Source organism: Trichomycterus rosablanca, chromosome 18, assembly GCF_030014385.1.
Source record: "Trichomycterus rosablanca isolate fTriRos1 chromosome 18, fTriRos1.hap1, whole genome shotgun sequence".
In the NCBI taxonomy this organism is placed as follows: Eukaryota; Metazoa; Chordata; class Actinopteri; order Siluriformes; family Trichomycteridae; genus Trichomycterus; species Trichomycterus rosablanca.
Genome location: NC_086005.1, coordinates 8,432,814 through 8,457,441, shown reverse-complemented (window position 1 = coordinate 8,457,441; position 24,628 = coordinate 8,432,814). Strand labels below are relative to the sequence as shown.

Here is a 24,628-nt window from a genome sequence, read left to right as displayed (position 1 = left end):
TTCTGAACAGACGATTGCTTTTTGTTGTTTTTTAATTTACTGCCGCAGTTTTACTTCTCACACTTTAGAATATTTCTACATTTCTCCGAACTCCAATGTCTAATCTCCCACCTCCAATCTCTTACCTCAGATTTAATACCTTAGATCCCCTACCTCTAATCTCCTAACTGAAATCTATTACCTTAGATCCCCTACCTCTAATCTCCTAACTGAAATCTATTACCTTAGATCCCCTACCTCTAATCTCCTAACTGAAATCTATTATCTTAGATCCCCTACCTCTAATCTCCTAACTGAAATCTATTATCTTAGATCCCCTACCTCTAATCTCCTACCTGAAATCTATTACCTTAGATCCCCTACCTCTAATCTCCTACCTCAAATCTAATACCTCCAATCTTCCACCATTAATCTCCTACCTCAGATCTAATACCTCCAATCCCCTACCTCCAATCTCCCATCTTCAGGCTCTTACCTCAAATCTAATACATCAGATCTCCCACCATTAATCTTTTATATTAGATCCCCTACCTCTAATCTCCTACCTGAAATCTATTACCTTAGATCCCCTACCTCTAATCTCCTACCTGAAATCTATTACCTTAGATCCCCTACCTCTTATCTCCTACCTGAAATCTATTATCTTAGATCCCCTACCTCTAATCTCCTACCTGAAATCTATTACCTTAGATCCCCTACCTCTAATCTCCTACCTGAAATCTATTACCTTAGATCCCCTACCTCTAATCTCCTACCTGAAATCTATTACCTTAGATCCCCTACCTCTTATCTCCTACCTGAAATCTATTATCTTAGATCCCCTACCTCTAATCTCCTACCTGAAATCTATTACCTCAGATCCCCTACCTCTAATCTCCTACCTGAAATCTATTACCTCAGATCCCCTACCTCTAATCTCCTACCTGAAATCTATTACCTTAGATTCCCTACCTCTAATCTCCTACCTGAAATCTATTACCTTAGATCCCCTACCTCTAATCTCCTACCTGAAATCTATTATCTTATATCCCCTACCTCTAATCTCCTAACTGAAATCTATTACCTTAGATCCCCTACCTCTAATCTCCTACCTGAAATCTATTACCTTAGATCCCCTACCTCCAATCTCCCACCTCCAATCTTCTACCTCCAATCTCCCACCTCCAATCTCCTACCTCAAATCTATTACCTTAGATCCCCTACCACCAATCTCCCACCTCAAATCTATTACCTTAGATCCCCTACCTCCAATCTCCTACCTCAAACCTAACACCTCTTATCCACCACCTCCAATCCCCTACCTCAAATCTAATACCTCAGATCTCCCACCATTAATCTTTTACCTTACATCTAACAGCTCTGTTCTCCTACTTGCAATTTCCTACCTCCAATCTCCCACCTTCCCTCTCCTACCTCCAATCTCCCACATTCAGTCTCTTACCTCAAATCTAATACCTCTGAATCACCACCTTCAATCTCCTACTTCAAATCTTTTACCTTAAATCTATTAGCTCTTGATCTCCTACGTGCAATTTCCTGCCACCAATCTCCCACCTCCAATCCCCCACATAAAATTGCCTACCTTCAATCTCCTACCTCTAATTTTTCATCTCCAATCTCTTACCTCTATTTTCTCATCTCCAATCTCCTACCTCTTAATTTTCTACTTAATTCTCTATACATCCTATCTTCCACCTCCAGTCTCCTACCTCTAATCTTCTACCTATTTTTAGGTTCACTTTGTGAAATACCTCATAAACAACTGAAATTAGTTTGAGTATATTAGTATGATGTTCCTAATAAAGTGGCCAGGGAGTGTATGTGACCACGTACATGCATTTTTGGGGGAGTTCTGATGACCAGAAAATGTCACTTTGTGCAAGATGAGGAAAATGAAATAAGTGAAGTGTTTTAGTAACCAAGAAATGACAGAATGCACATTTTCATTTATCCACCCTTCCATTTGTACCTTAATAAAAATGGGAATATTTGTATGTTTCAAAAACAAACTTTCTCGCCCGGACTCTGTGAAGTGCATGCTGGGAGCTTTTAAGCTTTTAAGTCTATTTTTGCCTCTTTTTTTCCCATCACTTTCTTCCTCAATTTCGCTTTTCCGCTCTTTTCTGTCTTTCAGTGCTATAAAAGTCTGTCCCTTCCAAACAGACACAGCCTTTCATAGACAGAAATGACATTTGCATGAATATTTTTCTTCTAATTTTGTTTATTTGATATTGATTCAGACTGAAACCAGAGCGTGACTGGTTTTGATTTAATTTCAAGAAAAGTTGGGCCATAAAAAGAAATAATCTGTGGTTTGTTAATTCTTTTAAATCTTTATATAACTGGTAAAAGAAAAGATTTCCAGTAGTTTCACTGATCAACTTCTTTGTAATTCATAAATATGAACAAATTTAGAACCTGATGTCTGCAACACAATCCAAAAGTGTGGGGACAAGGGTGTGGTTACCGCTGTGTTTCATCACATCCCTATTAATGACACTTTTAATGGTTTGGAAACTGAAAACATTAATTGTTGCAGAGGAATTTTTGTCCATTCTTGTTTGCTATAAGACTTCAGCTTCTTAACTGTCAGTGGTCGCTGTTGTCTGATTCTCCTCATCACAATGCACCATACAATACAATAGGAGACACATCTGGACTGCAGGCAGACCAGTCAAGCACACACGTTCACACACTGATGTAGTTCTGAGTACAGAACGAGACATGGAATCGTCTTGTTGAGAGAATCATGAAAAAGACGTTGCCTTGATGGCAGGATGCATCTCTCTAAAACCTCAATATACAGTATGCCTCTGCTTCAGTGGTATCTTTACACGTATGCAAGTCATGCATGCCATGTGCACTGATGCACCCACATACCATGACAGATGTTGGCTTTTGCACCTTTCACTGATAACACTGTTTATTGTCCTTTTTATTTTTGGCACAGAGAACCCATGATTTGTTTTTTTCTTAATACATGCTGAACCGTGGACTCATCTGAGTGCAGCATACGTCTCCACAGTTTTTTAGATGCTAAGATGAGCTTAGATCCAGAGAACTCTGCAGCATTTCTGTATAAAATTGATGTATGGCCTTCTCCTTGTATAAAATAGTTTCAGGTTACAGCGACAGAGTTTGTTAAGTGACAATGGTTTTCTGAAGTATTCCCAAGCCCATGTGCCTATATTCATCACAGTAGCTTGATGATTCCTCATGTAGTGCCATCTGAAAGCTCAAAGGTCACACACATTCAGCAGTGGTTTCTGGCTTTGGTCTACACTGAACTACACTGACTGAGATCTCTTCAAATACGCTGAATGTTTTAACAATATTATGAATGGTAGATGGTGAAAGACTGACAAACAGAACTGATTGACAGTTTTCTTACAAAGTTTGGCACAACTCCTTTTACACCCAATCATGACTTCCTCACCTGTTACCAATTCACCTGCTTATTTTTGAACACTTTGACTTTAATACTCTACAAAGTTTTTGCTCTTATGTTGATCCGTTCCAGGTTTTTTGGAGTATGTTGCAAAGTCTGGTGCACAAGGCTGATCCTCATATGAACTCTCCTCGTGCAGGTGAAAAAAGGCAGTCGTTTCTGCGCATGTGTCGGAGGGGGCGTGTGTCAATTGCAAAGCTCCTCAGTCAGCAGTGGAGGGTTGTATTGGTAGAGGTAAAGCGTAACACAATCAGGGTAATTGGACATGACTAGATTAGGGGAGAAAATTGGGGGGAAATCGGAGAAAAAGAGGAGGGGGAAAAAAGAGCACGGATGTGACAGTGGGGCTGAGGTCAGTACTTTTTGCAGGTCATTGGAGTTCCTCCCCTCCAGACTTAACAAACTTTGCCTTCGTAGACCTCGCTTTGTGCACCCTGGCACACTCATGGTGGAACAAGAAAGAAAATTCTTCTAATTTAGTTTATATAACTGATTTTTTTATACCTGTTAGCATTGAGTGTGACTAAAACACCTGAACTGAATAAGTAGGAGTATGTGCTGGCAGATCAACCACGCTGCGATAGAGAACATTGTGTTTAATTTTTTTGCTGAACTTTTTAGTTTAATTATGTATTTTTGGGGCATTACTGGGCATTAGTGTGATAAATGATAAAGGGTTTCTGGTTGGGCACTCAGACTTTTAAACTGGATCACAGTTCTTACCAGCTTTAGCGCTAAGAGGAGCAGTTTGAGGCTCATGAATATTTTTTTAAAGACCAAAACCTGTGAGGTGTTATCTTTTCTTACTTTTAGCTGCATTCAGGAAGAGAGAGGACCACAAATTCATTTTCTATTTTTTAGTAATTGCTTTATCCTGGTCAAGTTTTTAAGCCACCTAGTAACACTGGGAGCAAGGCAGGAACACACCCTGGACAGGGCACCAGTGTATCGCAAAGCAATGGACATACATACACTTAGATACTAAATACCCCCCACTATCCCAGCCAATCATGTTTGTATGGAGACGCCTGATGGGCTGATAGCACTGCTGGGGATCCTGGATCCCAGAGATACTGGGCTAGCATGATTTACTCCTGTGCCACCTGAGCGTTTCTTTTTTCTATATTTAACATTATTTCTTTCCTTTCTCTGTCTTCTGGGAGCCTGTTAATACCCTCAAAATATACAACTAGTCTTTATTGCCATTAAAAGTGTGGTGGAGGTGGAGAGATTGAAGACATGGGGAAACATACACTGACCAGGCATAACATTATAACCACTGACAGGTGAAGTGAATAACACTGATACTGATGATGAATCTCTTCATCACGGCACCTGTTAGTGGGTGGGATATATTAGGCAGCAAGTGAACATTTTATCCTAAAAGTTGATGTGTTAGAAGCAGGAAAAATGTGCGAGCGTGAGGATTTGAGCGAGTTTGACAAGGACCAAATTGTAATGGCTAGATGACTGGGTCAGAGCATATCCAAAACTGCAGCTCTTGTGGGGTGTTCCCGGTCTGCAGTAGTCAGCATCTATCAAAAGTGGTCCAAGGAAGAAACAGCGGTAAACCGGCGACAGGGTCATGGGCGGCCAAGGCTCATTGATGCACAGGGGAGCGAAGGCTGGCCCGTGTGGTCCGATCCAACAGACGAGCTACTGTAGCTCGAATTGCTGAAGAAGTTAATGCTGATTCTGATAGAAAGGTATCAGAATACACAGTGCATCACAGTTGCAGGGCTGTTTTGGCAGCAAAAGGGGGACCAACACAATATTAGGAAGGTGGTCATAAAGTCATGTCTGATAGGTGTATGTCTCTTAATTGGGCAGGAAAATTGGAAAATGGAAATTAAGAACTGAGGAAACAAAGAAAGCAGGTCTTTATGGATCATCTGGATGTTTCTTCTTCTTCTGCAGGTTTTTTGAGTACAGGCGATCAGTCTGCTAAAGGAAACTACGGCCTGCTGGATCAGATTCAGGCTCTACGGTGGCTCAATGAAAACATCGGCCATTTTGGAGGCGACAGTGAAAGGATTACCATCTTCGGCTCGGGTGCAGGAGCATCCTGCGTCAACCTGCTCATTCTGTCCCATCATTCAGAAGGTGAGTTCTCATTCTGACCATCACCATCGTCATCACTTCAGTACATTCACTTAGCTGCTTATTTAAAAATACATTATTGGACATTAAAAATTCACACATGCTTTTACACTTCTCTCAGTCGCACACGTTGCATTGGGCAGAGCCATAGCATGGTTCTATGAGTTTGGTATGAAGCAATTCCAGTGGCTGGCACAGCGTTCTGACATCTTTGAGATGAATTGGTCATCTACGAGCCAGGCCTTGTCGTCCCGCATTAGTGCCTAACCTCACAAATCTTTAGCCAGAACAGGCCCATAATCTTAAAGACACACTGTAGCAAAAGCCTTCTCAGAAGAGTGGAGGCTGTTATAGTGGCAGCTCTGAAATTCAACGTCCACCAAGCTCAAGATCAGGTCCCCATGTACCATATATAGTGCAAGTTATGCACCATTTTATTCATTCATCTTAAATAAGACTTCATCCTAAAATTGTGATGGTAAAAAATACAGGGTATATTGTGGGGGAGTCTTTTTAAGGCTGCCAATCCACCTTCTGCATATGTGTCGTGTGTGTGACGGTGGTATCTTGAGGTCTTATAGGTAGTTGGGTTTGATTCAGGTTTATAAAGAGAAGTGTGTGATGAATTTGGATGGAGGGGAGACGTGGTCATAATGACGTTCATGTAAATATGAGTGGGCGTGTGTTTGTGTGTGTCTCCTGTGTGTGTGTGTGTGTGTGTGTGTGTTTGTACATGTGTGTGTGTACAGAGGATGATGGAGAAGCATTCAGCTGCATCTGAACTGACTCTTTAATTGATTTCACAGGGACAGGAAGTTGGTGGGGGGGGCAACACAGCGCTCTCTCTGTGTGTGTTTGTGTGTGTGTGTGTGTGTGTGTGTGTGTGTGTGTGTGTGTGTGTGTGTGTTTGAATATGTAGATGTAGATGTTGTACCATTAAAGCTCTTCTATGAATAATACCACCAGTGCCCCACAGGGCCACCACAGAGCAGGTATTATTTAGGTGGTGGATCATTCTCAGCACTGCAGTGACAATGACATGGTGGTGGTGTGTTAGTGTGTGTTGTGCTGGTATGAGTGGATCAGACACAGCAGCGCTGCTGGAGTTTTTAAATACAGAGTCCACTCACTGTCCACTCTATTATTCTGCTGTTTGAGTTGGTCATCTTCAAGACCTTAATCAGTGGCCACAGGACGCTGCCCATGGGGCGCCGTTGGCTGGATATTTTTGGTTGGTGGACTATTCTCAGTCCAGCAGTGACAGTGAGGTGTTTAAAAACTCCATCAGCATTGCTGTGTCTTATCCACTAATACCAGCACAACACACACTAACACACCACCACCATGTCAGTGTCACTACAGTGCTGAGAATCATCCACCACCCAGATAATACCTGCTCTGTAGTGGTCCTGTGAGAGCCCTGACCATTGAAGAACAGCATGAAACAAAGCATGCAGAGAAACAGATGGACTACAGTCAGTAATTGTAGAACTACAACGTGCTCCTACAGTGGGGCCAAAAAGTATTTAGTCAGCCACTGATTGTGCAAGTTCTCCTACTTAGAAAGATGAGAGAGGTCTGTAATTTTCATCATAGGTACACTTCAACTATGAGAGACAAAATGAGAAAAAAAATCCAGGAAATCACATTGTAGGATTTTTAAAGAATTTATTTGTAAATTATGGTGGAAAATAAGTATTTGGTCAATAACAAACAAGCACGATTTCTGGCTCTCACAGACCTGTAACTTCTTCTTTAAGAAGCTCTTCTGTCCTCCACTCGTTACCTGTATTAATGGCACCTGTTTGACCTCGTTATCTGTATAAAAGACACCTGTCCACAGCCTCAAACAGTCAACCATGGCCAAGACCAAAGAGCTGTCGAAGGACACCAGGAAGAAAACTGTAGACCTGCACCACGCTGGGAAGAGTGAATCTACAATAGGCAAGCAGGTTGGTGTGAATAAATCAACTGTGGGGGCAATTGTAAGAAAATGGAAGACATACAAGACCATTGATAATCTCCCTCGATCCCATGGGGTCAAAATGATCATGAGAACGGTGAGCAAAAATCCCAGAACTACACGGAGGGACCTGATGAATGACCTGCAGAGAGCTGGGACCAAAGTAACAAAGGCTACCATCAGTAACACACTACGCCGAGAGGGACTCAAATCCTGCAGTGCCAGGCGTGTCCCCCTGCTTAAGCCAGTACATGTCCAGGCCCGTCTGAAGTTTGCCAGAGAGCATATGGATGATCCAGAAGAGGATTGGGAGAATATCATGTGGTCAGATGAAACCAAAATGGAACTTTTTGGTAAAAACTCAACTCGTCGTGTTTGGAGGAAGAAGAAGAACCCAAGAACACCATACCTACTGTGAAGCATGGGGGTGGAAACATCATGCTTTGGGGCTGTTTTTCTGCAAAGGGGACAGGAGGACTGATCCGTGTTAAGGGAAGAATGAACGGGGCCATGTATCGTGAGATTTTAAGCCAAAACCTCCTTCCATCAGTGAGAGCATTGAAGATGGAACGTGGCTGGGTCTTCCAGCATGACAATGATCCTAAACACACCGCTCGGGCAACGAAGGAGTGGCTCCATAAAAAGCATTTCAAGGTCCTGGAGTGGCCTAGCCAGTCTCCAGACCTCAACCCCATAGAAAATTTGTGGAGTCCGTGTTGCCCAGCGACAGCCCCAAAACATCACTGCTCTAGAGGAGATCTGCATGGAGGAATGGGCCAAAATACCAGCTACAGTGTGTGCAAACCTGGTGAAGACTTACAGGAAACGTTTGACCTCTGTCATTGCCAACAAAGGTTATGTTACAAAGTATTGAGTTGAACTTTTGTTATTAACCAAATATTTATTTTCCACCATAATTTACAAATAAATTCTTTAAAAATCCTACAATGTGATTTCCTGGATCTTTTTTTCTCATTTTGTCTCTCATAGTTGAAGTGTACCTATGATGAAAATTACAGACCTCTCTCATCTTTCTAAGTAGGAGAACTTGCACAATCAGTGGCTGACTAAATACTTTTTGGCCCCACTGTATATGGTAGGTGGAGCTGATTAAATGAACAGTGAGTGTAGAAACAGTGAGGTGGTTTTAATGTTATGGCTGATCGGTGTAGTATTTATACCAGTTATTATAAAGTACATTGATGCCTGGGGAAGCATTTAGATTGGAAACAGAAGTGGTCCTATATCTGAACCCTGAGGAACCCCATGTGTTCATGTAACTGAGGGTAATTTATGTATCCCAATGGAGATAAAAAGCGATCTGATGCAGATGTAGGGGGTGAGCCAGAAAAGTGTCAGTCAAGTGATGTCTGTAGCAGAGAGCCAGGAGAAAAGTGTGCTGTGGCAAACATTCAGCATTTGTTCTGAGGTCAAGCAGGAGAAGCATGGTAATAAGAGCAAATCACTAAATGGAAGAAGGTCATTGACCACCCTAACCAGAGCTGTCTTAGTGCTATAGAGTGAGCAAAAATTAGAATGGAATATTTTAACAAGGTTCTTGTCGGCAAAGTGGTCTTTTAGCTGAGGTGCCACCACTTTCTCCATCACTTCATCCAGGAAGAGAGTTTAGGATTGTTGTTGCTCGTTGTTGACACTGTAATTGTGGCTCTGTGTTATGTTGTGCAAACCCAGAATATCAACAATCGCCTGTTGCTTTGATTCCATGAATGCAGGGTTATTTACAATTGAGATCAAAGTGGTTTTATTTACTCGGCTCTCAAACATGGCTGTTTCAGGTCTGTTTCAGAGAGCCATCGCACAGAGCGGCTCAGCCATCTCCAGCTGGTCCGTAAACTACGAGCCTCTTATGTACACCAAAATCTTGGCCAAGAAAGTGGGCTGTAGCTCAGGGGACACTGCCGACATGATCAACTGCCTGAGGAGGAAGAGCTACCGTGAGCTGGTGGATCAGGACATCCAGCCGGCACGCTACCACATCGCCTTTGGACCTGTGGTAGACGGAGACGTAGTGCCAGACCATCCTGAGATCCTCATGCAACAGGTTTGACAAAAAAATCAGACATGAACATTTAAAAAAAAAAACTTTGTTGTTATGTTGTTGTGTAAAAATGTTTATACGTTGTGTTTAGGGAGAGTTCCTGAACTATGACATCCTGCTGGGAGTGAATCAAGGTGAAGGGCTGAAGTTTGTGGATGATACAGAAGGAGAGGATGGAATCTCTGCTGCCACGTTTGATTACACCATATCCAACTTCGTGGACAACATCTATGGCTACCCAGATGGTGTGCAACCTTCACAGTCCTCACTATTTGATCAGAACCTTAAATCGTCCATCTTACATGTTTGTTTTATTTTTCTCCCCCTTAGGTAAAGACATCCTTCGCGAAACCATAAAGTTTATGTACACTGACTGGGCTGATCGGGATAATGGCGATATGCGGAGAAAAACTCTACTTGCGCTGTTCACCGATCACCAGTGGGTGGCGCCAGCAGTGGCCACAGCCAAGCTCCATGCAGAGTTCCAGTCTCCTGTTTACTTCTACACCTTCCACCATCACTGCCAGATGGAGGGGCGCCCCGAGTGGGCAGATGCTGCACATGGAGATGAGATTCCATATGTGTTTGGTGTGCCCATGGTGGGTGCCACTGACCTCTTTCCCTGCAATTTCTCCAAAAATGATGTGATGCTCAGCGCTGTGGTCATGACCTACTGGACCAATTTCGCCAAGTCTGGGTAGGTGTATGATGTCACAAAATCCATTACACGACTGTATAAGAGAAGGTTACAAGATCAATTGGCAAAAGGGTGATGCCCTTAAGACAAAGAACAATTTCCATACTTTTAAATGGCATGAGCAGTGGTACTGCCACTTTGGAAGTACCATGTGGTACTATTACATCCTAAGTTAGCGGGTACAATTCAGACAAGTTATGAAGTCTGGATTCAGAGCAGGGACAGAGAGAGTTATTGGAATAGGATCTTGGACAGAGCCACTAACTTGGACTTCATTAAGGCTTAGGACAGAGACAGACTGGGACTTTATTTGAGTCCATATGATTTGATACTGAATTAGGAACCCACACTGAACCTGGATCATGGTGTGACACAGATGCTGTAACTTAATTAGGGCCTAAGACAGGAACCCAGACTACATTAGGATCTTAAATATGGACTGGGACTAAAATATGGGCTGAGACAGGAACAAAGACTGTAACGAAGACCTTGGTCTATGCCAGGAACTGGTATTCAATCAGGAATTGAGACTGAAGTTGGAGGGGGACCAAAGCCAGAGACAATGACTGTCATTGATTATGGTTTAAGACAGAAACTGGAATTTATCAAGGATTAACACAAAGGGATGTGGGTCTTAGGCCACTATTTGATCAATTATCCAGTCTGAGACACTGGTACTTACTCTAATCAAAAAGTCACAGTAGCTGTGGGTTTTCAAACAAACCATGCAGGAACTTTACCTGATTCCAGTAGTAGTTTGATTCCAATAGTAGTCAAGAGCACCTGATTAGGTGAAATTAGGTGAATAGTTCACAAAAAAACTGCAGCCACTCACTGCACCCTGGTTTTAGACATAGATTGGAACTGGACAAAAGTGAACATAGGGACTGGGACTAGATGACTACATGATCATGTCTTGAAAATAATCTAGGAAAGCATTTGAAATCAAGGTATTAGCTGCCCCATACTGGATTATAAACAAAGACATGGACTGGATAAGGGTCTGAAGCCTTGACCTTGTAGAAAAAAATGTATCTATTATAGAACTAGTATATGACATCTATTTAGTAGCTTGCACTTCCTCTTCATCCTGTTTTATTACTGTTTTTGGTACCCGTTCTTCCAGAGATCCGAACATTCCAGTCCCCCAGGACACCAAGTTCATCCACACGAAGCCAAACCGCTTTGAAGAGGTCGTTTGGGCAAAATTCAGCTCGAAGGACAAGCAGTATCTTCATATTGGACTCAAGCCAAGGATTCGAGACAACTACCGTGCCAACAAGGTTGCCTTTTGGCTTGAGCTGGTGCCCAGTCTGCACACACTGCAAAAGGAAATTATAAGGTCAGTGACAATTTTTTAAAATAAATTTGGCAAGGCTTTTTAATGGTCAGAATTTAAATTGCTTTCTTTATTTTAGCGACTTTGTGTGCAGCTTTATATTAAAATTATAGAAACCTTTTATAGACAATTAACTTTTTTGAAAATACATGATACTCTATAAAACATGACTTTTTGGAATGTTTTTATTCTTATTAATAGCAACTCTGGCCTTGCCACCAGATCACCTCCACCCGCTGGTGTCCCCCACAGGCCTGGATGGAAAAATACAGGGCTGGGTCCCAATCTACCTGGTACGAGGCAACCCTCAATTTCCTCCACATACCCACCCGATACAGATATCGATCCTGAAGGTTCGGAGCGTCCACGTCAGTCTCCGTTCCCGGAGGTGGTTCGTGACTACTCAACTGAGCTGAGCGTGACTGTCGCGGTTGGCGCATCACTGCTCTTTCTTAACGTTTTGGCATTCGCTGCACTGTACTACAAACGTGACAAGCGGCATGAGATGATGCTCCTACAACAGCGGCGGCGCCATCGGCGGCTCTCACCCCAGCGCGGCACACCTGGTGCGCCAATTCCCTCAACAGCCATAGCTGTCGGCAACGATCTGGAAGAGGAGTTGATGTCATTGCGGATGAAGCAGCAGAGGGCTGAATTGGACCTGGAACCACTTCGATGCCCGCCAGATTACACATTGGCCCTGAGGAGGGCACCCGATGATGTACCACTTATGATGCCCAGCACCATCAGTGCCATGCATGCCTTCAATACATATCCCCCTGCTCCTGGGCACACCCCCAATCCAGGCCCCACTCCTGGCTCCACTTCTAGCTCTGCACATACCAACAATGCTCTGCCCCATCAGCATTCCACCACTCGTGTATAGTAGCTTGCCAACACACTAACAGACTTCCTGCGCTGAGAGTGGCGCGCTAAAGAAATTTACCATCCAACACATCAGTCCAGTGAAAAAGGGCACTCAATTCCAATCCTGGAACATCAGCAGTTAAGTATCATAGTCTAATGAAGTCCATGCTTAAAGTTACCCCTTTAAGCTGCAGTCAGGTGTGCCATAAAGTGAAAGGGAATAGAGAAAGTTCAAAGGTCAATGTACACCCAACTAGCTGACAGTCACATCTTCTTTATTGCTAGAGGAATTGTGTTATTGGTGAGATGATTTTACTGTATGTACACATTTTAATGCTTGTCCATTTTGGATCTGCTGTGCTCCAAATTAAAGGACCACTGGTAGTTGTAAACGGCCACCCAACAGATGTGTGTATGGTTAACCATTTACAAAATTCTATGTGTCTATGATGCAAATTCCACTTAAAAGCAGTCATTTTATTGGCTATGAACACCAAGTCTGTGCCAGTCTCATCCATAACTGAGGGTCCTAGATATTGTCCTGCTCTCTGTAAGCCAACGTTTCGGGCAATTGGCTCCCTTGGGCCGTCACAGTACAAAGACTGTTCAGCCAAATTATTTCAGCTGTTTAAGCTATAATGATACCACATGTTTTTGGAGATGTACCTGTACTGGTACTGTCATGGTCAAGAGATCCTTAAAGGTACCTTTATAGTGTCTTATTACATTAGGAGGTACATGAATGTCTCTCAAACTCATTAAAGGTACATAATACATCGTTGTACCTTATATTATTTACACTATATGGCCAAATATAAATGTGGACACTCCTCCTAATTACAGTTCAGGTGTTCAGATCAATTCATTATTTTAAAAATTCTTTTGTGCTGTAGTATGACCGTTCCCCTGAGCACAAAGTGAGATCCATAAAGCGCTGATTTAATGACTTTCTTGTGGAAAGCCTTCCCAGAGTCTGGTGGTTGTTCTGGCCACAAAGTGGAGCCAACTCCCATATTAATGCATATAGTATGGGAATGGGATGTCCAACAAGCTAATTGTCAGGTGGCCACAAACTTTTAGGCCGTATACCATATTTGTACCATTTTATGTTTATACATGTACACACTTAACAGGAACCTAGCTTTTGGAGCCTAGTCCTCAATGGCCAAGAGTCCAAATGAGCACATTTAGTCTTGCTTTGTAGGTAAAAAGGACTCATTTGAAGTTGTCATGGAGGAAGAAAGCGTTAACACTCGTAGATTGGTAGTTAATGTGAAGACTCAGCCAACTTGAGTGAAAATAAGGTAAACCTCACCCAGTAAAGGCAGCATGACTGGGACTTACAACTGCTATGAAATTAGGGATCTATAAACAGGAAAGTCACTAAACCGTACGAAACTGATACTTCCAGGACTGGAATTGAATACCCCTTGTCTAGTCAATTTAATGGTGTGAAGGACGATATCCAGTTCATAGAGATATCCAGTGTATTTCTATCTTTTTACCCTCACCAAACATCGTTTTCTTCTTTACTCTGTGTAGTCAGTTTTCTCAGTTGGGAAAGAGAAGTTTCACTGTAAGGAAGAAATAATCATCTTGCCTTGAACCTCCTTTTTGTCTTTTCTCCTGCTTTTTGTTTTTTTTTCCCCGCGCATGCAAATTTTTTCTGTTTCTACTTTTCATCCCTTTTTTGTCATCTCTGTGACCTTCTGCACCGAGTACGGTTAACACTTTGCGTACACTGAACACTTTTATAAACATATGTGAAAAATGTACTATTGAGACCTTGTAGAGACTTAAATAATATAAAAAAACTAAAAATATAAAAAAAAACAAAGAGATTCAAATATTTTGTTTTTACCAGCATTTATGTGCCAAGTACTGTGATTATCATTCAAACAGATGTTGGAAGATTTAAGACGGATCAGACTGAAGCACCCAAACCAGAGGAATTTAAACAGTCACTGAAAAAGTGCCAAAACTAACATTGTTTGCTTTTTTATTTCTTCTTCGGTTGCTTTTGTTTTGCTTTTGCTGTTAAACAGTTGATGTGTCTGGAAAGAGGATTATACGTATAAGACGGTTATTAATATTTAAGTCTAAATATAGAATTATGAAATTATATCTTGTTTACTCCCTGAAAAAATGCCTGATTTATTAATTAATGCCTGATTTATTTATAAGTCCGCGCACGAGCTTTGCGTTGTTATTTCTGTCCTGTTTTCTTTTTATTTTTTGCTCTTCACTCAGATTGTTTTCAAAATGTCTTGAGAATGAATACTGATTATGATCACAAAAAAGGATGTATAGATCTCTTATTTTTCCATTCATCACCAAACCTAAAGCCCAAAAGGACTTAAGAACCGTCCTGCATTTCCCCGTGTTCGTTTGTCTCTGTTTATACTGTATATTTCATATTTATCACAGCTTAAATCATTTACTTGCACAATTTAGAGTGAGTCTTCTGAGTCTTTGCTTTCATTATCTCATTTTTGCATTTCCACACCTTTCTACACTTGTTTTCAGTCAGGGTGCTAAGAAGGCCAGAATGGACACAGCATAATTTCCTAGACAGAGACTGGGACAGTCCTGATTTAATATGAACTAAAGGTTTATGACAGAAACCTGAGAGCAACATGTGCTTCAGTCTGAGAAATGACGCACCAATAGCCAAGACGTTGCAGACAAGGCCACCACTGTGGACGACTCATCAACTTGCGCCAACGTTCGTGCTCCAAAATGCATCCTCATCTTCTTGTCTTTTGGTTTCTGTCTCCTTCCTCAGTGGATGGATCAATGGACTACCGTCCCAAAGGAATCTACAACAAAACAAATACAAACTGTACATTCTTTTTAAGGTGTAAGAAATGACTTTGTAAATATTCTGTTTCTTTGTTTGGTTTACAGCTGAATGACTGAGTGTTTCCCTTTGTAAGAACAGGTGCAAGTCCAGTTTCTTGAGTCAAATATCTTGATTTATATAGCTTTTGGGCTGCAGTTATTATTCTGTCCCATTTTAAATGCAGACTTAAGGCAAATAACTCAGGGCTAGATGTACAGAGGTAACTGGGCACAATACAAAATGTGCCACAATGTCACTGCTATCTGTGCTTACATTGCATCTCACATTAGTGATTAATTTCCTGAAGCTGTAGCTTATCACTGAAATTGCTTCTGCTACCAGCTTTCAATGCCACACTGATTAAGGTACACACTTTTGATGGAAAGCTTAGTAGTATTCCACCAGTAATGCAGATCCCTCAACCAGACAGCAGAGGACGCAATTGTACAAGGGCACTGAGATCCAATCGACCTCCACTTGTTTGGATGCCCAACCAGGCCTGTGCTTTAAACTTGACACTGATACAGTATATTAATCCAGTAATAGAACAAATGTTAAAAATAGGATACAAAGAGAACGAATGGACACTTTACGTGGCTGCATGGCTTCGTGTTTTAATGTTAGTTTAATGTTATGTATTTAAAACACCCAGATCATCATGTAGGAGCAAAAGTAAATAATAATTAATCCACACCAACTGTTACAAAGTGATACATCTTGTTTTGTTTTGGTGAGGCAGAGAAAATTATCCCAAACTGGTCTCCGCCAACTGGTTTAACCTTCATTCTTAGAATGACGAAGGCCCTTTTTCATACAGCCTTCGCTCTTATTTAGATTTAGGTAAAAAGATGCAATTTTCATCATGTACAGGGTGAGTAAAGTTTTGGCTGATACAATAATTACATGAATAGCATGCAAGGTTCTTCACAAGCAATGTGGCTTTTGACACTAAAGCCTAGTACATCTAGCCCTCAGTATTAATATCTACTAATAATCTGTTATATTCATATATTGGGATTTTTAGTGGCACAATATTGTTTATTTGTAAACTTTAGGACAACATTACTACCCATTTAGAGGAGGCCACTGTGGAGGGCTGCATTTCTGGAGTGTATTTGTTCTCCCAGTATCCAAATTCTTATAAAGCTGTACATGACTGTTGCTTGTAGTTTGACTGCTGAGAGACAGAAAGGACAGTTTTAGCGCTTGATGTTGGTTGCATTACAGTATGTATACAGTATTTGTACAATATAGATGAATAACCTGGTGGATCAGGCTAGCTACCTACTTGCTGTAAGCAACTGGGGGTTGTACTCATATAGAGATGAATATTGGTGTGACGCTGCCCAATGAAGGGATTTGACTTTATCGTGAACATTGTGCCATGTGGATTAGTTAGCTGCATAAGGCACTCCGTCGGGCCATACAAAATATCAGCAATGTCTTGGTGATTTGTGTTGTATTTGTTAGTGTTGTGCATTATTTTTTACTATTGAAGCTGTTAGTTTATCAGTGTTTCTCATTAGTAAGATGATACTGTCAAACTATTTAATTTGTCATTCGTAAATAGTCAAATTATTTAACCAAATTAGTGAAGTAGCAACCATATCAGATTTTATTTTCTCAAAGACGCACGTCCTTACTATTACAAAACAATGTGAAAACATGAGTAGAGCTAAATGCATTTTGTTGGGAAATGTATGGAAGCAGCAGCATTGTATGCATAAAAAACAACACCTAGATGGAAGCATGGGTCCAGGTTTTGACTCTTTGTTGTGTTTGGATTTCTTATGACAGTTATGGATGTTGTTAACATGCACCTTTAACTTCCACTTAAAGTTGTGCATGAAATGGGTTTCTGTACTGATTGAGATGGTTGGAGGAGCTATGACTCGTGGTTACTTACTGAAGTTCTGACTGGACTGCTTTAGGTCTTTTTTTTAAGTAGAACCATCCAGTGCATCTGATCCATTTAAAAGCATGACACTTGCTACCATGCCTTGTGCCCTGGAGAAATGTGATGAATATGTTTGCAGTGTGGACTCATGAGTAGTGATGATATTTAAAAAAAACAATATTGTGGCTGTGAAAATCACAGTATATTATTATAATATAACAATTATTAAGACTTGCCTAGTCAGCATCATCTTTCTCATGTGTCACTGCGGCGTCATTCCACGTCAAAGCAGTTACAGTTTTGGTTTGTAAATTTAAACATACGTATTATATTTCCGAATAGAGAATATAAGCTTTCCATATTTTTCTAAACTCTACAGAGGGACCCGAGAGGCAGCAGCTAGACACACAAAGCACATTTTCACCAGATTCCATGGTGATCCCTTCGTCTGCTGCTGCCGCGTGTGTAGTACAAAGTGGGTATAAAATATAGATATATAAATATATATATAAAGACATTTACTAAAGCGCAACTGCTCCAATATTAATGCTGGGTTTGCAAAAATAAACTTGCACCTGTTGCTTTTCCTTTCATTTGAATCTGAGGTGATGAGAGTAATGGGTCTGGGGGGAAGGGCGTCCATATTTCTATTTCATATAAAGGCTATTACACGCTGTATGATGTGTACATGAACTGGAGAACATTAAAAGACGTTATTCAAAGAACGAGCATTTCTGGCTCTTTACTAAGTGTGGCACAAAACAAAAAGCAAAGGCCGCTTACTTTATGTTATGCTAATAATGTAAGATATCCTGTGTTGTTCTGAAATAATGCAAAACTAAATTCTGTTTCTCTAGTCTTGTTCAGAATGGATTGTCTTCGTTCTTCCAAATGTTTTAAACAGTCAATGTTTCTTTTGCATTGTCTGCATTGTTATTGTTTTAATGTCACGTTTGTGTTGGGCTCCACCCCCTGTTTGACAGACACGCCTCAGCACCAATCACAACCTGCACAACCTTGTGTCCAGTTTTTCTAGATGACATTGGACCTTCTATGACCCTGACCAGGCCAGTGTCAGAATGAGGTAAGTAAAAATGAACTCACTTTCTTAACCACTTATCCAATTATGGTCGTGAAGGAAGGGGGCGGGGGGGGGGGAGCACAAGGCACACAGTAACACCCTGGACGGGGTGCCAGTCCATCACAAGGCGCACACATTCACACCCAACACTCCACCTGGGAATTGAACCCAGGACCTTCTTGCTGTGAGGCGACAGTGCTACCCACTGAGACACCGTGCCGCCAAAAATGAACTAATGAGTGTATAGTTGTAAATTCTTGTTTATATAGGGAAGGCCCTTTCCTGTGCCAACATGACTGCCTCTTTGCACAAAGCAAGGATGAAGTTTGACAAATTTTATCTGTCGAGTCAGTGCCAGGCTTCACAAATGCTATTTTGACTCTTATTTTTGACTGAATGACAAATTCCTACACACACACACACTCTTGTGAAAAACTTTGTGGTTATATGTACAAATATGAGGGGAGGGATTTCAAGATCCAAGCTCATGGTTTTTGAATGGGATGTCCAACAAACTCATGGTCAGATAAATACATGTATTTTGTTGATTGAACGTGTTCGGTGTTGGAGGTTGGTGGGTCAGTTTGAAAAGGTAGTGGCGCCATCTAATGCAGAGGCATAAATGAGTCCAACCTCCTGACATCTTGGCTTTTACAATAACTTCATCCATTAGAGCTCAGTGTTTGACTTTATCTGTATGACAGATGCTCTAGCCATTATTCTGGCTCTCAAACACCAAGATTAAAAGGGAAGAGGAGAGGGTGCTGCTAGAATTCTCAGTCAGGAAGAGTATGTATGAAAGCATTGGAAGAAATAACAATAATAATCCCATGAAATATCTATGTAATGCATGAATTAGAAATCCAAAGAGCAATCTTTGGAGTTCAAAATTTATTTTTCCTGTCAATGTTCAAATTTAAGAAGGAGCAGCAGCTATGTCATGAGTGCACGCTGAATCCCATTTGTTTCTTATGTAGGTTTATCAATTCCTGCTCAGTTTCTTGGTATTGGGTTCAGATATTTTAGTGGTGTTGCTCATTGTCATGCGGTCTCACGATTTAAATGATGGTTGTGTGATTAATGAGGAATAATCTGTAAGATTTTTCTCAGAACATCTGTTGGAACATCTACTGTCAGGTCATAAAGACACCAGGTTTTTATGAAGCATCTTGAAGGTATCCAGACTTCTGATTAATTTGGCCGAGGTAATCATTTTATCTAACTGTAGGGGCGGCACGGTGGCTCAGTGGGTAACACTGTTGCATCACAGAAAGAAGGTCCTGGGTTTGATCCCCAGGCTGGGCTGTCCGGGTCCTTTCTGTGTGGAGTTTGCTTGTTCTCCCTGTGTCTGTGTGGGTTTCCTTCAGGAGCTCTGGTTTCCTCCCACAGTCCAAAAACATGCAGGTGAGGTGAAGCAGAGATACAAAATTGTGTTTGACATCAAAATTTGTGAACTGATAAACCTTGTGTAATGAGTAACTACCGTTTCTGTCATGAATGTAACCAAAGTGTGGAAAACATGACGTTAAAATCCTAAAAAATAAATGATCTGACTGTAACTTTTGAGGGTGAGGAAAGAATTAAAATTCTGAGCATGTTTGAAAGCAGAAATGATAATATAACTGGATGACAAAGATATTAAGCACAAATTTTATTTTATATAGAGTAAAGAACAGAAATACAGTTACATGACATATACTAAACATAATATTCATATTTATTCATTATAATTACCGTAGTCTGTTACATCTCTGCAGTGATTAATGGTACAAGTCAAAATGATTAATTATTTCTTTAATCATGTCTTTTTTGTCATCAGGGTCAATCTACCATAAACATTTCAATGTGTAAGAACCCAGACCTGGAGCTGAGTCCTGATGAAGATGAAGAACACCCAGATGTGAAGTAGATTGGTTCCTCCACAGTGATCATTATTTTTACAACTGGACAGACCGGACATCTGTTTATTTCTTATTATACCATACATGCTTGCCATTGTTTATAAATTAATGTTTTATAAATTTTGCTTCCTACAATTTCTGATTATCAATATAAAAATATATGTACTATATAAAACAAGAAGCATAACTGAGGAAACAGCATTATTTAGTTGACTAAAAAAGTATGTAGGTTCCCCAATGCAGCTCTACATCTTCCATTAATTCCTAACAATTTAAGTCTCTCCAGACAGAATAATTCTGATTTGATTTAGTTAAAATTGATTTCATCATGTTTTTACTTTAGTGGTATGGTTGCAAAATCTAAATGTGGATTCAGTGTTAATAAAGCGTCTTGTAATGACGTTTTGTAATCTTGTATTTAAATCTTATTTTAACCATCTCTGCTTTAATGCTGTCCTGTTATAAAGAAATCAAAGTACACATGCCAGCCATATTTTTCATAAGAACCCTACAATTATCGTAAAAATTTAAATTTCTTTTTAAAGGACACTGTGTAGAAAACCCCAGCCACAGAGAAATCCAGACACACAGCGACTCTCTTTAAATTATGCTATTAAGAGAGCTTGGCAGTGGTGACGGAGAAATGCAGTTATCATAGAAGATCTGAAGGTTCTGATCCACCTCCATCCTCTCTCTCAGGAAGTTCTCCAGGTCCTGCAGGGTGAGCTCATGCACTGAACTATCGCCTTTGACATTTTTAGCCAGGGCAGCTGGAAGAGAAATGATCATTAGAACTAAGACATGGGTTACTGGATGTTTGTATAGAAGGCCTTAAACCCAGCTGTGCAGAACGATAGTGCAGTAGGTAGTGTGGGTGCCGCAATACACCAGTGTCAGAGTCTTGGGTACATGGATTTAAACATTGCCTCTAAATGTGAAGAGTTTGGCACTTGATACTTCCAAAACATGCAGAGGGGGAATTGGCTGGTCTAAACTACCCCAGGTGTGATTAGGTAAATTAATGGGGGTGTGCTCTGCCCTATAATAGACTAATGCCCTGTGAGGGGTATTCCAACCTTGCGCCCACTTACATTTACATTTGTGGTATTTAGCAAAGATTTTTATCCAAAGTGACTTACAATAATGACTAAATACAATTTCAGCAATTGAGGGTTAAGGGCCTTGCTCAGGGGCCCAACAGTGGCAACCTGGTGGTGGTGAGGCTTAAACCAGTAATCTTCTAATTACTAGTCCAGTACCTTAACCACTGAGCTCCCACTGTCACCCAGTCTTTCTGGCTGCTATCAGACATGACACCCGGATCAGGATTAGGCGGCTACAAAAATTACGGCTACAGTAATTTTTGTCCACAATCAAGGTTAAAATACACATGTATGTAGTAGAACTCACCATGACTGGGGAATTGGACTCGTTCGTAGTGAGGAGCATTGCGGTCGTAGTCAGTGCAGCAGTAGGCAGACCACAAATCCTCTGGAATGGCCACACGGTCCTGATTGTTCCGGCGTATCATGTTGCCAGCTGTTGTCACTCCGGTGACAATGAATGCTGTCCCACGACAGTAGTTGTTAAGGCGCACTCGAATGAGCTCCTGGTACCTCTGCCACGGCCCGATGTTAAACTCACGGACCAGGGGGACCATGTTAGTGAGTGTGTAGGTGGCAGCCCGGTCATTCAGGTCCGACTGGTGCTGGTCTGGGTTCAGGTGGCCACGCTCATACAGCACTACATTTGAGTAGTCATCCAACACTGCCTGACTGTCTTCAAACTTCATGTGCAGGTAGCCGGTGGGAAACGGGAGCATGTTTCCATTCCCATCTGTCTCTGTAAGCTTTGGAAAAGGTAAGAAAATTATCATGTATTATTAAACCAGTCATACACGGGGGCAGTGCCAAGTTAATTTACACTACTCGACTTTCCAAGTGGTCAGGTCGCTGTACAGTTCACACTACACAACTGGATCTCTTGTAATCGGGAGTCTTTTAAGTCGGTGTGGCTTTCACACTACATGATCTATCACCAACTGGAATTGCAGGCGAGCTTCTCTGGTCTCCCAAACTACGTTTTGTCACGAAAACAAACGCGAGAAGTGACGAGGGGTTTAATGATACCACGTCCAAAAATGCACGTCAACAAATAGCGAGCGATCAAAGTTGTTTGTGCAGCGTAAAATCAAGGAGAAAAATAAATGAATCCAAGTGGATTTGGCAACGCGAATAAATATTTTTTGCAATGCATCGTGGGTATTATGGTTTGGCGTGGACGATAAGGTCACAAATACTGTAAAGCTTGTGTGTGCAGATGTACTCTGATAGAAACTATATTATGCCCCTGTCCCACGTTTTTAACTTCCCTCCCGGGTTTCCCCTCACCCCGTATCTTGCGTTCTCACTGGCTGTAGTTCGACGTCGCACTTGCTGCCACTTGCAACCTGCTGGCAACACCTTTCACACTACACGATTTTAAGTTGGCGACTGGTCCAGATATTTAACATGCTAGATGTTTTTTGTCAGTCACAGAGCGCTCGGCGAGCTGCTCAGATCGAGTTGTTGAACAGTTCACACGTAGCGATCGAGAGCCGATTTTTGAGCCCGGGCGAACGCCAAGCTGCCACATCTACAGGAGACCAGTCGGCTAGCAAAAATCAGGGCAAAAATCGTCTAGTGTTTACTAGGCATAAGAAGTATGGAAAATTTGACTTGATCAGTGCTGGTAACTGATTCAAACATTTTGAGAGAAGTCCAATTTTAATTTTGTAAGCAGTGTGTGTGAGGTAGGAGTGACTTTCAAATGGGAATTCTCTAAAGTGAATAGGAAAATCCTAAGGAACCTTAAACACATGGCTTTTAAAACTCAGTCTGACTGATGCGTCTAAATTTATATGACAGTTGTTGTTTTAACCTAAAAAATATGGACCCTAGACATACAACTCTAGTAATTTTCAATTCAGTGCAGCACATGAAAGCATCTCCACTCCACAGTGTACACAAACAGTAAAGATGAGGTTAAAATTTTAATGTAATGTAATGTAATTAAATGCTATAATAGCAACAATTAAATTGTAACCCACTTTCAGAAGCCTTGAGTACTTTCAAATCAGCAAAGGCCACTCAAGAGTGGAAAATGTGCATTTTACTTTTCCAATAGAAGTGGTAGTGTTTTAGCTTTAAGTGGTATTTTCTTTTTTGTAATTAATATCTACCAGTGCCCACTTACCAACTGATCCAATGCCTGAGCCAGTATTTGGCAGCATTAACCACCATAGACCAAAGACCAAGGTACGGGTGCTACACAGGCTAATAAATTTTGAATGAACTTGTTGGATATTTTTCATTAAACTTACCTCAGGTATTTTAAATGAGGCATTTTATTACTGTCCTGATTTTTAGACCTTTTTTTCTCTAACAACACAATGAAAATAAAACCTGACCTTGTGAAGTAAGATTTGCCAGTCATACCTGAGGTTCGTACATCCAGGGGAAGTCGACTCTGCTGTCGCCCTCAGTTTTCTTGAACGTGTAAGCGGAGTAAACAGGAATTCGTTTTCGGGTATCGTATAGGCTGACGAATCGTGGTTTATCTGCATAACGTTGGCAGATCTTTTTCAGATATGTGGTGATAATGCCCCGTGGTGGAGTGCCCATATATAACGAGTCTTTACATCTCTCCACATGGTTGAAATCTTCCACGACGGTCGCTGTGACGCTCTGGAACACAAGTAAGAGTGAACCGAAGCTCAAGATGGGATTCATGTTTCTGGGGAGCTGGTACAGAAACCTCCAGATGAAGTTTCACAATGTTGCTTCAGGCAATTAAGTATGGAGCCTCAGGCAGGGGTATTTGTCTGGATGGAGGTTATCTGATAAGCAAATAAGGTTTCCAGTGGTAAGAAGTGCAAACAGATCTTCTGATGTCAAGAGTCAAGATGGAGACTAAGTAAACCCAACATGTAAAATTATTTAAATGAAACATGACCTCCATGTCATCAATGTAAAATAAGCTTTGATAAAAGATGATGCCACTACATCTTTTCCCAAAAGGTTTATTGTGGGTTTTCTAAAAAATTAAAAAGCTGTACGACAGATAAACATACAGCAAGTTATTTTATTCATTTGATGGTCTAGAAAGTTCTGGAATGCTGTTTAACTTTGTCTCATGCATTATTGTGCTGATTTTAAAACAGGGACATTTCTTATTTTGTCTGTAAGCCAATGACGATGTAAAGCGGAAGAGTGAATTTTAGTCAGACTGTCCAAAACTGTCAAGCTACTTTAATAAATATAGGCACATGGACTCAGGAGTACTTTGAAAAACCACTGTCACACAGTCCACTGCTGCATCAAGAAAGGCAACATCAAAAGCATACATAATTCCATGCAGAAACAACACCAAGTTCTCTGGGCCCAAGCTCATCTC

At 41.1% G+C, this 24,628-nt stretch overlaps 2 protein-coding genes across 2 annotated transcripts in view; one reads left to right on the top strand and one right to left on the bottom strand.

Annotated features, from left to right (window-relative positions):
* nlgn2b (neuroligin 2b) overlaps positions 1 to 12,770 on the top strand; it is a 60,961-nt gene extending 48,191 nt beyond the window's left edge. Inside the window, exons 4-9 of the mRNA XM_063013860.1 lie at positions 5,366 to 5,551; positions 9,308 to 9,573; positions 9,662 to 9,815; positions 9,901 to 10,267; positions 11,394 to 11,609; positions 11,808 to 12,770. Of these exons, the coding sequence (XP_062869930.1) occupies positions 5,366 to 5,551; positions 9,308 to 9,573; positions 9,662 to 9,815; positions 9,901 to 10,267; positions 11,394 to 11,609; positions 11,808 to 12,492 (1,874 nt within the window). The 3' untranslated portion in view covers positions 12,493 to 12,770. The remainder of the gene's footprint in view (positions 1 to 5,365; positions 5,552 to 9,307; positions 9,574 to 9,661; positions 9,816 to 9,900; positions 10,268 to 11,393; positions 11,610 to 11,807) is intronic.
* Positions 12,771 to 20,794: 8,024 nt separating this feature from the next.
* Positions 20,795 to 24,193, bottom strand: LOC134332886 (endonuclease domain-containing 1 protein-like). The gene is made up of 4 exons (XM_063014719.1): positions 24,188 to 24,193; positions 23,671 to 23,919; positions 21,605 to 22,043; positions 20,795 to 20,964 (listed from the first exon to the last, which is right to left on the bottom strand). Exons 1-4 carry the CDS (start codon positions 24,191 to 24,193, stop codon positions 20,795 to 20,797), a joined length of 864 nt encoding a protein of 287 aa, XP_062870789.1.
* Between the last annotated feature and the right edge of the window lie 435 nt (positions 24,194 to 24,628).